General features: G+C 38.7%; 1 protein-coding gene across 5 annotated transcripts in view; it reads right to left on the bottom strand.

Annotated features, from left to right (window-relative positions):
- The window catches only part of LOC107704562 (centrosomal protein of 95 kDa), a 201,714-nt gene that overhangs the window by 179,263 nt on the left and 7,632 nt on the right, over nucleotides 1-14,819 (bottom strand). For all 5 annotated transcript variants that reach the window (XM_016507520.1, XM_016507516.1, XM_016507517.1 and 2 more), the window contains 3 exons: nucleotides 2,892-2,996; nucleotides 2,552-2,665; nucleotides 2,312-2,402 (listed from right to left, as the gene is read on the bottom strand). In XM_016507520.1, the coding sequence (XP_016363006.1) occupies nucleotides 2,312-2,402; nucleotides 2,552-2,665; nucleotides 2,892-2,996 (310 nt within the window). The remainder of the gene's footprint in view (nucleotides 1-2,311; nucleotides 2,403-2,551; nucleotides 2,666-2,891; nucleotides 2,997-14,819) is intronic.

Below are 14,819 nucleotides of genomic sequence, written 5' to 3'. Positions count from 1 at the left end.
TTATTTTCTTAAATGTGTATATATATATATATATATATAGTATTTATAGAGTTTTAGCTTTTAGTTTTAATTACTTTTTCTTATTTGTAAGTCACTTTGGATAAAAGCGTCTGCTAAATTACTAAAAGTAAAGTAAAAGTAAATTAGCCTATATGGTCTTCTTACATCATTTGGTTCTTTGGTGTCCTTTTTGGAGTCTTCAAGTGTCCTTTTTTGCAAAGACATCTATATTTATCTTAAAAAATAAGTGCTGTCAATAGATTAAATCTTTAATCCGATTAAATCACACCCTTTTTGTGTGAACAATCACGATTAATCGCACACTTATCATGAAATTAAGCATACACCATTTATCTTGTTTAACTTATTCATTTTGTCATCATTTGCTATATCCAGCAAAGTAAACCAATAGATTGAAGGGTGATTCTCACAAAACTGTATTTCCTGCAAGCTTATTTAAAGACAGATTAAAGACATCTTTTCAAAAAAAGACACTTGGAGACTCCAAAAGGACACCAAAAAACCAAGTGATATAATAAGTTCATATACATTTATGCACACCAAAACACACACTAAAAAAATAAACAAATAAATAAATAATTATACAAATGTTCAGGATTCGTGGTCCAGCTATGAAATTACAGAGGGCCAAGCAATAGTAAATCAATGGGGTAGTAATTTCGAATGACAGAAAAATTGACCAATCAAATCTTTCCTCTAAATGGGCGGGCCTTATCACTAACTTTATGACAAGACTGTGGGGATCTCTCGGAAAAAAAAAATATACGCTGATAAACTAACTAGCTATTATTCACGTCACGATGGAAGCCGCAAATAACGTAAGTGAGGACATTTACTGGGCTGCTGAGACAATAATAATATTATTTATTATAAACACTGCTTGTTTGTCGCTTCGGCCAGTGTGGTCCAACCTAGCTATCGGTAAAATCCACTATCGGTCGACCTCTAATATATATATGTGTGGGTGTGTGTGTGTGTGTGTGTGTGTGTGTGTATTTAATTAATAGGCTGTAATAATAGATTGATAATAATTGTTTAAATTAATATAATAATTGATACTTTTGCCTGAATTTACTTAAAAAATATTTTAAAGGCTGAAATGTGAAGTTAATCATTTAAAAAATAGTTTTGTTTTTGTAAACAAAACCTTTATCTGAACTGTAAATCATGCTTTTTACAGTCATTTAAATTTTATTTGTGCAGGTCTTAAAGTCTTAAACATGAGCTTAAATATCCTGCACATACCCTGGTCTGGTAAAAACCATCAATTCATGTTTTTAGGTAGGCCTATATAATTGTCGGCCTTGTTATCACTAACTTTATGACAAGTTCCGCCCGCTGTGGGGATCTCTCGGAAAAAAAAAATATATACGCTGATAAACTAACTAGCTATTATTCACGTCACGATGGAAGCCGCAAATAACGTAAGTGAGGACATTTACTAGGCCGCTGAGCCAATAATAATATTATTTATTATAAACACTGCTTGTTTGTCATGAAGTGTCTGTCGCTAATTTGTTTTGTGTCAGCGCTGTCATGATGTGTTGTCTTAAACATATTACATTTGTTGTTTTTGTGTGATGGGAGGGAGTGTCTGTACGTTTTGCCCGCTGAAGTGCAGATATTTGTAGTGAGGATTTGCATTTGACTTAAATTGAGCTGTTTTATTTTGGTAATATCAGTCACCTCGCTGTGCTGTTTTGTTGCGGTCGCACATCGGACAAGAAGTATCAATTCATGTTTTTAGGTAGGCCTATATAATTGTCCGGACCTCGGCTGGTGAGGATGGTTCATTACTGGACCTCAAGCAATTTTAGTTGAAGACCCCTGGTGTATAGAATGTGTACAGTAGACAAGTCAAGTTGCGATACCGAACAGGACCACATGGAGATGCCAAAAATCCCCTCAACCAACCACCTTGAGCTGATTGCTTATAGTACTGCAGTACACGGATCCATTCAGAATGATTAAACACAGCAACATACACATGACAAATCAAATCATTATCCTGAATGTGTGTGGAAACAAAGTGAATGTGCAGAAATGTGTCTGTGCATATCTGTGCAACTAGAGTGCTCATACACGGTTTGTTTGAGCATCAATATATCGCACATGCTTACTGTATGACTCCTGTCACCGCATCATCTTTACCTTGATTGCAATCCTGTGTGTGTGGTTGTGTGAGAGAGTGGGCAAGTCTGCTAGGTAGACCAGGCTCGGACTGGAAAAGCAGCAAGTGCAACTGTGAGAAAGTGAATCCCTCAATTATCTGTGTGTAATTATCACTTACTGAATGGTTAAGGGCTGACACTGCATCTTGCCTGTGTCCTGATTTCGAGGCTGATAAGCTGCATTGGCAGCATTGGTCTTTCCATTGAGCCCTAAATGTGTGCATAAAGAAAATTTGACTTTAGTTGCAAAATGATGCATCAGCAGCATCTTATAAATTACGAACACCTAGTAATCTCAGTCCTTTTGTTCAGGTGATGAGCACTGGCAAATAGAAAGCTGTTAGTGAGATATAAATCACCTTTATGTTGAGGCTCCTCGTCACTCTGCTGCTCTATGAGGTAGTCCAGCAGACCATCAAAAATCTCCAACAGGTTTCTGATAGATTCTTTTTCTCCTCTAACTATATTCTCACCTACAGATAGAAAGCATGTGTTATACATGAAGCTACACAAAACAAAGAGAGGAAATGCCAGTTTATGTCTGGCTAATAAAAGAAACCATGTGCTCTGACTGCTCTCAACAGGCATATTTAAAATTCTTATAGTTAAGTAGACACTTTTTAGATAGCATGGCATCCTCCAATGACAAGTGATTACAGACCATTTGAAGAGAGATGGACACAATGAAACATGCCTAACCTGTGATGTGAGATAAACTAATCTGAAGGTAGTCTAAGGCCAACGAGTCAATTACAGATTGCACATTGTGGATGTCATCTTCCTGGCGCTCAGCAGCTACATAATCTGAGGAAGAAAAAGCCCATCAAATGAGATTCACAAATACAAACAGTTTATAATCTCCCTCTTCAATTGTAATAACCAAGCTGAGGCAGAAATATTCACGTAACGATGGAAGCCGCAAATAACGTAAGTGAGGACATTTACTAGGCCGCTGAGCCAATAATAATATTATTTATTATAAACACTGCTTGTTTGTCATGAAGTGTCTGTCGCTAATTTGTTTTGTGTCAGCGCTGTCATGATGTGTTGTCTTAAACATATTACATTTGTTGTTTTTGTGTGATGGGAGGGAGTGTCTGTACGTTTTGCCCGCTGAAGTGCAGATATTTGTAGTGAGGATTTGCATTTGACTTAAATTGAGCTGTTTTATTTTGGTAATATCAGTCACCTCGCTGTGCTGTTTTGTTGCGGTCGCACATCGGACAAGAAGTACAGTGGTGCCCCGGTGCAACACGTATCACACACTGAACGCGTCGCGTCAGCAAACGGGATGAGAAATTGCGATCTATAGCACAATGAATCACGGAATTTATTAGAGCCACAGAAAGACAACATTTTACTAAAAAATGCACAATACACAATCTTCCAACCTAGGATGAAGTCATTATGTACATTAACAATAATTTGGGACAAATATAACGTAATTTAATGGAAAATTATGTGAGTGGCGCGGCAGGATTATGAACAGCGCCGGGATCCGCAGAGCGCGGACAGGCGCCGGTGTGCATACAGTCATGGAAAACAATGTGTGGGAATTTTAAAGACGTGGTGCGGCTGGCTGCACATGTCGTCCGGTGTGCGATCGCCTTAAGACTGGATAGCCTCTTGTTTCAGAGGTGGAATGGTCAAAGGTGACTTTTAGAAGAGGACACCGTAAGCTAGGCTGGTAGTTATTTCCCACGACGAGGGTAGGGGGAGAGGGCCTAGACTCAAGAGTCACAGTTCGCTACTGCTTTAATGTAATATTGAAACAAACAAAATCCATGTAACTAACAACTGAAACTTAAAAATAAAAGATATAAAATAATCAGGGCTCTACAGTGCGACCATTTCAGTCGCATTTGCAACTGAAAACTACTGCGTGCGACTATGACATGTTTTTTAGGAGCACCAGTGCGACTGACCCGATCATCATCATACTTGTGACTGCGCTCAGGGGAGCTTCGAAGGTTTCTACGTGTTTTTGCAGCGTTGAGTAATGTATCTGAATTAATGATTCAGTGATAAAAATCAGTGACTTGCCGCCACCTGCTGGCAGTTTTAGTTTCATTTTTAAAGTATCTTTTCAGTTATTTAAATCACTTAATATTTATATATTCAAAATTTTATATTTAAAACATTAATATCATCAGGAATTTATGGATTTAATTGCACTCATTCCACTTCTGAGCCTCATTAAATGTCTGAAAGTACACCAAGCCACTTTTGTGTTCTTCTGTGCCACCTCTACAAATTAATTTTGTTAATACTGATTTCATTTGATTGGTAACTTATATTCCTTATTCTACTTGTTCTTATTCTGTCGTTTTAATTACAACTTTTAAAAAGCTTATAAAATATAATTGTTTTGAGAATTTGACAAAAGATTACATACTTTTAATAAAGTTAGAGGAGTCAAATATCACCTCGTAATGGGAAGGCTACTTTTTGATCAAATTTTGGATGATTGATTAGAAGGTGCTCCTAAAATTTTGAATGTGCTCCTAAATTTTTTAAGTTAGGAGCACAAGTGCTCCTAAAAAGAAAAGTAAGCGTAGAGCCCTGATAATACTTGGTTGAAACACCTTTTGTTTTTAATACAGCAGCCACTCAAAATATACCAACTTAGCTCATCTTGATTTGTCTTTTTTTTCCTCCCCACTCTTCCATGCAAAAGAGATGGGAGGTGGGTCTCCTGTTTGGGGTCAATTTACAGCCAAAAGTATAATGGTCAGATCAAAAAACTAATGACACATGTGTGAAACAAAAAATTAAAAACATGTTTAAAAAATATACTACACAAAACTTAAACATTAATGGAAAGTTATCAGAACAGCAAACAACATGGTCAAGAAACGAAAAATAAGTATATATATTATAATAATAATAAATCAAAAATTTAAAAATGCATTTTAAAAAAAGCATGAATCAAAACTTTAAACATTTAAAATCATATTGCACAAAACTGAAACATTATTGCAAAATTATCCAACCTGCACACAAAATCATGTTTTTCATGGTTATACTTCTTCTTTTTTTTGTGTGTTCTCAGACATTTTCTGCTCATATTTTCAGTTTGTCTGACAGCTTTTTACATTTTTACGTGCGTTTTTAATTTTTTGCTTCATACAAATTTTTTTGATCCATGACAACAATACTTTTGGTGGAAAATAGATCCCATACTCCTCCATCCCTCTTCATGTCATTCCACATATTTTTTTAGATTGGATTAAGGTCTGGTTTCATGAGCCATTCCAAAACGTTCTTCTTTTTCTGAAGCCATTCCTTTGACTTAGAATTTTGTTTGAGGTTATCACCACTGAAAAATTAAATTCCTCTTTTTCTGCATCAGCATGCTTTAACATGGGCATGGTGTTGTTGTTGTGGTGATGAGCAGTCTTGTTTTTGTGTCAAACGTACCTTTTAAAATTACGGCCCAAAGTTCAATTTTGTGTCTTCACCGTTTTTTTCTTTTTCTTTTTAATGTAATGGCTTCCATCTGGCCACTTTACCCCATAGTCCAGACATATGAAGAATAAAGGATATTGTTGTAACATGCAGCAAGTGACCAGTGCTTGCCAGACATACCTGAAGCTCCTTTACTGTTGCCATAAGTCTACTGGCAAACCCTTTTTAGACAGGTACCCTGTTCTTTGGAATGCCATTGTGGTGCCCTATTGTCTCTATTTATTGATGATGGTCTTTATGGTATTCCATGGAAGATCGAATGATTTGCAAACACATTTGTACCCTTTTTCTGATTGGTACCCCTTCACAAATAGATCCCAACACATTCTTTGTACGCTCTTTGCAGGCTATCGAGCATTTGCACCTACGTCACCGTTTGGTCAGTTACCCGGATGCATGGCCATATTGAAGATACTCGGATGTAAACAACAGCATGGATTAATGCACGGTTAATGCACTACACTGTAAAATCTAATTAGTTGGGCTTACTTAAAAAAAGCATGCAAACCGATTGCCTTGAAAAAACTAAGTAAAGTGAAATAGGAATAGTATGTTGTACTGACAAATGCTTAGTTAGTATAGCTTACTTACACGAGAGTTCTAGTAACTAAAAAAGAACTGTAGGGGGTACTTGATCCTTTCATTAAGGTTTACTCATGACTTAGTATAGCTACTCACTGACTCCCAGAGTGCATTGCGGTATGAATAAATTATACAGTTGCTTTGTTTTAGTCAAGTCAAGTCAAGTCAAGTCTGCTTTATTGTTAAATTGTTTTATTTGCCTTGAAAGTAGCTGTAACTTAATAAAACCTAGTAAGTATAACAACTAAGTAAAGATAACTAACTAAATCTAAGTAAGGTAAACTATTGGATTTTACAGTGTACTGAAGACGCTGTTCTACTGATTTGTGATGTCTAAACCATGGGGAAATAAAGGGAAAAAAACGTGTAGAAGCTGCTATATCATATAGAGAAGGACTTAGTAAGCAGGAAAGGGCGTGATATTTTTGACAAATTAAAGTTAATAGGTGGTAAAGATTAGGGCTGCACGATATATCGTTTTAGCATCGATATTGCAATGTGCGCATCCGCGATAGTCACATCGTGTGATGTGCGATGTTTAGTATAGGCTACTGATCGTTATATTTATACTGATTATTTTCTTTGCTCAGAGATACCCATTTTAAATACATTTAGTAGCAGAGCTACTGCACGCGATTTTCAGTGCTGGAAATCCGTTTATCCCTTGTTAAAACTTCCATGTCGTCTTGGAGAGCGCAGGTCACGGTTGCTTAGCAACGGCAGACACTACGAAAGCGCAAGCTCCCGAGTCCTTTGGAAAGAAGGAGAAAGCGGCGCGGCTAGCATTTTCCACGCATTTTTAGGCGCGACATGTGAATGGCCCCAAAGTCTGTCTACACTGGACGCGACAAAGCGACCGTTGCCAAACATATAAACTTTGTGTCAGTACCCCATAAATAGAACGCGGCATCAGTTTACTGTTGGGGATTTGTCGCGCCGCGTAGGCCTGGGCGATAAAACGGTATCGATATTTATCGACGGTACACCTTCGATAACGATATAAAAAATGTTCGATATAGTGCACGATATAGGCACGTGCTATAAGTGACGCAGACAAATTGGAATTGACCCATTCCAATTTGCTTACCGCTCAAACAGATCCACTGATGATAAATGATTGTGCACTGATTTTTCTAGAATAACTTTTGCTGCCAAATTATCCACTAACCTAGTTTATGATACATTTTTGTCATAGATTATAACTATACATAGGCCTATATTTTTTCATATGTTTATTTTATTTTTCTTTATAATGAAGTAGTCTGTATCTAGTAGATTGTGAAAGAATGATTATCAGTTCCACACACAGAGATCTATAAATTCTACATTTATTTAAATGAGGGAAAAAAACTTCACTGGTATCGGATCGGAATCGGTATCGGCCAATACCGAACCCTAGGTATCGGAATCGGTATCGGAGGCAAAAAAGGCAGATCGGAGCATCCCTACTCATCACCTGTTTGCCACACTGCCATCTGGCAGACGCTTACGATCCATCCGATCACGGACAACCAGACTGAAGAACAGCTTCTATCTTCAAGCCATCAGACTGCTTAACAGCCAGCTATCCTTCATCTAAAACCGGAATACATGCTGCTCTTAAGTTTATTATTTATTGTACTTGCACTGCCACTTTAATTTTCTTTCATGTAGCTCTGCGACACTCTACAATTACATTTTTGACACTGCTCTACCCCCAATATTCTTATATCAGTACCTCAGGACTTTTTTAGTTATATCGCCCAGCCTTAGCGCCGCGCCACATCTAGTGTAGACGGACAGCATCACTGATTATAATGGGTTCATTCGTATTTTGTCACGTCGCACCGCTCGCGTCCGGTGTAGACAAGGTGAGAGCCACGCAGATGCACGTGAACACTGAATTCTGTTCACTTCTGCATCTATTTGTGCCTGAAATACTGTGCTCTGCAAGCATCCTTGTAAACATAGTTGCTTATGGTTTAGGTGAAGGTAAACAAGTGTAACAGTATATTGGTTCACAGCAGTTTAATGTTCCTGTTGCTTACTCTATCATGAACGTTAATCAAACAACAAAACACAAAGAAAAATCACTTTTGTAGCTTTAACACAGATTTATTAGATTTAATTTATAGTGAAAACTAATATATATATATATTTTTTTTTTTCATATCGCAATATACAATCGCAGAAAAAAAAATATCACAATGCGAGTTTTTTCCAATATCGTGCAGCCCTAGTAAAGATCCATACCAGCTGGCTCCTTTGGCTCCTAGAATACAATAATAATAAATAGGCCTTTAGCACCTTAACTAAATAAGCAGTTGTGGCCTAATGGTTAGAGGGTCGGACTTGTAACCCGAAGGTTCACAGCAGTTTAATGTTCCTGTTGCTTTCTGTGTCATGGATGTTAATCAAACAACAAAACACATAGAGAAAAAGCACTTTTGTAGCTTTAACACAGATTTATTAGATTTAATTTATAGTGAAAACTAATATATATATATATTTTTTTTTTTCATATCGCAATATACAATCGCAGAAAAAAAAATATCACAATGCGAGTTTTTTCCAATATCGTGCAGCCCTAGTAAAGATCCATACCAGCTGGCTCCTTTGGCTCCTAGAATACAATAATAATAAATAGGCCTTTAGCACCTTAACTAAATAAGCAGTTGTGGCCTAATGGTTAGAGAGTCGGACTTGTAACCCGAAGGTTGCATGTTCGAGACTCAGTACCGGCAGGAGTTGTAGGTAGGGCTGGGCGATAGGGCTGTGTGATTTGGGGTAAAATATCAAATTGCGATTTTTTTAACAGATATTTGCGAAGTCAAGCTTCAGCTCAATATTGTCAATAATATGCAGCACAGTATGGGTATCATTACCCTGCTGAAAAAAACAATAGTATAAACGAGCATTACGAGACAGGCTGCGTGAGTGCGGTAAGCATGAACGGCTCGTCCGTGACGCGGGATTCGCGCCGCGTGGGGCAGAGAGGAGCGAGTATGAGAAGCATTCAAAGACACCGGCTGTGTGTGTGCTCTTCTGAATTGGGAATAGCCAACATGCATTATAAACTTATTTCAAATTAATCTGTTGGGGAGATCAAATGTGTAAGATACCCTTCACGTACTAACAAAAACATCTAAGAATGTATCTTTTATTCTCCAGTACTGAAAACAGAACCGATAAGGGAGCTTTTGATATGCGCTGTGACGCAGCTCTTGCAAATTACCTTTTCTGTTTGTTGTCTGTCATTTCGAAGTTTTAGTTTTAATTTGCCTAACTATCGATCTGACCCAGTAGATGCCATAATCCCACTCTTTCTCTCTCCCGTCACGCTTTCCGGGTTTTTTTTTTTTTTTTAATGGTGGGTGTTTACGCAGTTGGCTAGAGCAGTGCTGATTGGGGAGAACGGAGGTGCGCTCACTCTTGCCCAGGGCAAGTAAGACTGCAACTCAAGGCTGGCAGTCATGCATATGCTCTGGAACAGAGTAATATCGCGTCCACATCGCAGGCTTTGCGATTAGCAAATCGCAACGTCTCAAACCGCGATTTCGATTAATCGCACAGCCCTACTGGGCGGTATGACGGTATATATCGTTACCACAGAATAAAGTGTCTATTGCACTTATGTATGCAAATATATCTACGTAACATACTGCTTAAATGTTATATTCACCTTTAAGTGATAAGGAAACATGCATGAATGAGAAAATAAAGAGTGACACACTTGATCGAGTTATTAAGTGCAATATGCAATGAAAAAGAACTCAATGCGGTGCTCGCACTGACTGACACAGAAAGCGCTTTCTGAGCACACACTTAGAAAGCGCTTCTCTCAGACAGCATGCGATTGTGAATTTGGGACGTGCATGATGTTTAATAAAGTTATCAAGTGCAATAAGGAGTGAAAAAAAAGCTCAATCTGCTGCTCGCGCTGACTGACACACAGCCGAAGCACGCGCATTGAAAGTAGAGACCTGCACTCCCAACTCTTGATGGGCGAGTGCGGGTGGGAAGAGACTCCTGAAAAAAAGAAATTATCTAAACATAAAATGTCTAAAACATATAAATTGTTATTTATCTGTTGCACAAAAGCAAAAAGAACAACTAATATTAACATCATAATGATTAGTAACATCCTGATGTTAACAGTGCCTCAGCTACACTGAGTAAAGCACACTGTGTGAAGTCATCAGTATCGCGAGACTACTGTGTAGTATGTGATTCTCGTGTGATTTATGATGTCCGAATAAACAGTGGTTGAAGCTACGCCGTCTCTTTCTTCCATTATATTAAGGTTAATAGTTTGCCAAAGGGCAAACATAACATGGTGTCAGAGTAACGGTCCGAAGACCCACCGACAGCGAAGATGATGGAGACGTATGGCATTCCGGCACCGCGGATGGATTAGGATTCAGCCAACCTGCCCGAAGCATGGTGGCGGTTCAAGCAACAAGCTGAGCTTATGTTTTCTGGCCCATTGCGGGAGAAACCCGAACCAGATAAGTGCAGTTACCTTCTTTTATGGATCGGGGAGAAGGGACAGGACATATATAATACCTGGTCACTTCCCGAAGACGAAGCTAAGAAGCTACAGACATACTACGATAAGTATGCAGCTTTTATTACTCCCCAAGTCCAATCCGATATACGTCAGATATCGCTTCCATGAGAAAATGCAGGCTGACGGCGAAACATTTGAACATTTTATAACTGAGCTGAAGCTACTTGTAAAAGACTGCAGTTACCCTAACAGTGACAAAACTGTGTTTGCCACAAACTCCCCACGCATCCGCAAGAAGCTGTTAAGCCATTGGATAAGGCCATAGACATCGCCCGTTCCCACGAGCTAGCACAGATAAAGGAGATGACTGGATCAAAAGACGCCCCCAAAATTTACGCCGTGAACGCAACAAAACAACGACAAAATACTCAGATACATAAAAACAAAAGACCATAAACCAGTACACAGAGAATGTGATAGGTGCGCAGGCTCACACAGTGCAAGAGAAACATGCCCAGCCAGAGGCAAACAGTGTATGAAATGTAAAAAGTACAACCATTTCACAAAAGCCTGCAAAACCAAGAATACTGCTCCACCAAAGCCTCAGAGGAGACCTGTGTATGCCATAGAGCAAAATAATGAAGAGAAGTAGTGGTCGAGCGATATTGTTTTTTTGACAGCCGATGCCGATATCTTGGAAAGCAGGGTGGCCGTGATGGCCGATATTAAGCCGATATAATTTTATTTTCATTAATATTTAAGAAATTTTAAATAATTTGAAAATTGATAAAAAAAAAAAAAATGTTTTAAATAAACATACTTATACTTTAGATGACAAAGTATTTTTCACAAATAAATAAATATTTAATACAAATATAATTAAAAAGGAAGTAAACACTGTAACCAACAGGGCACTCAGTATTCTGGGAAGTTTGTGCGCATTAATCATATTTTTTTCAAATAAAGCCAAGGTAACACTCATTTTACATACAGCACACAGTGAAAATGACATGAATATGACAGTGGGCAAATGCATAAAGAGCAGCATAATTTAAAATCACGAGTTTAAAGTTTGTCGATCGCGCGTCTCCAGTGAAGCTGAACTTTCCTCCTGTCCGCATTCAATTTGCACGGATCGACCGTCACGCAGAGAACACGCGATCATGCAGGATACAAATGCACACTTCACAAGATCTCACAACTGGATCCGACTAAGTTTGCAAGGTTTTTGAAATTAGATGTTCATTAGACATTCAAATATTTTTTTAAAGGGGTCATATGATGCTGCTAAAAAGAACATTATTTTGTGTATTTGGTGTAATGAAATGTGTTTATGCGGTTTAAGGTTCAAAAAACACATTTTCCACATACTGTACATTATTGTTTCTCCTCTATGCCCCGCCTTTCTGAAACGCGTCGATTTTTACAAAGCTCATCAGTCTGAAAAGCGAGGTGTGCTTTTATAAAGAATATCTCTTTGGATTTGAGACTTTTGTTTTTGTAACTTTTCAGATCGTTATGCACCAAGAGCTTGTAACACTCCAAAGAGAAAGGAAAAATTGAAATCGCATCATATGACCACTTTAAGCTAAGCACAGAATCATCAGTGCTAAACACATTTAATACACCATTTGGCAGGTATAGGCTCCTCCGACTGCCCTTCGTGATCAATTCGGCACAGGACGAATTCCAGAGACATGTGAATGAAACGTACAAAGGCCTCAAAGGTGTTGCTGCCATAGTTGATGACATACTCATATTCGGTAAGGACAAAGAGGAACATGACACCTGAGAGTAGGGATGTCAATTTTCGATAATTTCTATGATCGATCGTCATTTAAATTAACGATCAAGTAATCGATTAATCGTTAACCTTAATGCTGCAAAATCGATGTGATTATGATCATTTGATAAAATGAAGAGAGCTCGTTTGAGATAATTTAACTTTGTTGACTGTTTTCTATCCCGTCACGGGGACCGCTAAACACGCCTCTTTAACTGGTTTCGTGGTGCTCGTTGTTGTATTTTAAAACACAATTGCAATGTTTTCAACTGACATTATGGCATTTAAAATAAAATTATCCCAAACATTATCATGTGAGTAGTATGACCAGTACTTAATTTGATCCTGCTGGATCCTGTTCCGGAAGACCATCGATAGCTTTAATCGATTGCATCTCTTATCGACAATTAATGGGTCATCGATTAATCGTTGACATCCCTACCTGAGTTAGAGATCATACTCGGCATGATCAACTACTTGGCCAGATTCACACCGCATCTTTCAGAGGTAAACGCACCACTCAGACAGCTGCTAAAACAAGATTGTGAGTTCATATGGGATGCTGTCCACGACAGAACATTCAAGCAGATCAAAGAACTGATCACAAATCATCCAGTACTGACATACTTTGACCCACAGAAGGAACTTACATTGCAAGTAGATACCTCAAAGAGTGGCTTAGGCACAGTCCTACTCCAACATGACAAACCTGTCGCCTACGCATCCAAATCACTCAACAGTACAGAACAGAATTACGCCCAAATAGAAAAGGAGCTGTACGCCGTGTTGTTCGGGTGTAAGCGTTTCCATGAGCACATGTACGGCAGAAAAGTAACTGTGGAATCCGACCACAAGCCACTGGAGGCGATACTCAAGAAGCCCCTCACTTCAGCCCCTCCTCGTCTCCAGAGGATGATACTCCAACTCCAAAAATATGATATTCACATCCTCCACAAACCTGGGAAACAGATACCAGTGGCCGACACTCTGTCACGTAAAACTATTGAATATCATGACAACAGCCTAAGCGAAGGTATGGATGCACAGGTACACACCCTGATAACCAACATCCAAGTAAGTGACAACAAACTGAGAGAAATAAAAGCGGCCACAACACAGGACACCCAGCTTACGGCACTGAAGCACGTCACAAAGACTGGTTGGCCCGACACATACAAACAATGGTCGCCACTCATTCGAGAGTATTGGAACCACCGATGTGACATTTCCGAAATTGATGGCTTAAAGTTCAAAGGAGAGAAAATCATAGTCCCCCAGAGCTTACGAAAGGACATGCTAGACCGCATCCACACGGGACACATGGGTGTGGAAAAATGCAAGCACAGAGCATGAGACCTTTTGTTCTCACCACGAATGGGACAGCAGATCAAATGAGATTATTATTATTATTAATTAACCATACAGCGGTATTAATTTTGGCAGCCATTTTTTATTTAGTCTTACTCAAATGTACATTTTAGTTATCATATTTAGACAAACTTGTCCTGTTTTGTTTATTCAATGAAATGTATGGGCATTTTAGTCAGGTTTTTTAGTCAATTAAATATTAGTCACATTTTTTGTCATTCTGTATAATCATTAAACTGATAAAAATATATTTTTTTCTCAAAATTATAATCGTAAAGATTGTTGTCATTTGAGAAATTTACTTTTGCATTTCAGGTATTGCACTTTCTCCAGTAAGCACAAATCAATAGAATGTGGACACATACATGGTGTATTTTACCTCATCTAGTGTACTGATTTATTATAGGCTTTTTATTATGTAAATCAACACCAAAAACTCATGCAATCTCTCTGTCTACACTATGAAAACAGCTAAAACAAACGAAAAATATTATAACAGTGAAAATCCTAGTAATTGTCCTAGTCAATGGTGTGACTGTGGAGAGGGTGAGCAGCACCAAGTTCCTGGGTGTGCACATCACAGAGGATCTCTCCTGGGCTGACAACACCACAGCAATGGCCAAGAAAGCACAGCAGCGTCTCTACTTCCTCCGCAAACTAAGAAGAGCCAGAGCCCCGGCCCCCATCATGTACACCTTCTACAGAGGCACCATCGAGAGCATTCTGACGAGCTGCATCACTGTGTGGTATGGTGCCTGCAACGCATCCTGCCGCAAGACACTTCAGCGCATAGTGAGAGCAGCTGAGAAGATCGTTGGTGCCTCTCTCCCCTCCCTCCAGGACATTTACAACACCCGTCTCAAACGCAAAGCCCTCTGCATTGCAGGTGATCCCACCCACCCGACACACAGCTTCTTTAGTCTGCTGCCATCAGGGA

This window comes from Sinocyclocheilus anshuiensis, unplaced genomic scaffold (genome assembly GCF_001515605.1).
Source record: "Sinocyclocheilus anshuiensis isolate Anshui unplaced genomic scaffold, SAMN03320099.WGS_v1.1 scaffold2480, whole genome shotgun sequence".
NCBI lineage: Eukaryota > Metazoa > Chordata > Actinopteri > Cypriniformes > Cyprinidae > Sinocyclocheilus > Sinocyclocheilus anshuiensis.
This window is presented reverse-complemented; position numbering and strand designations above follow the sequence as displayed.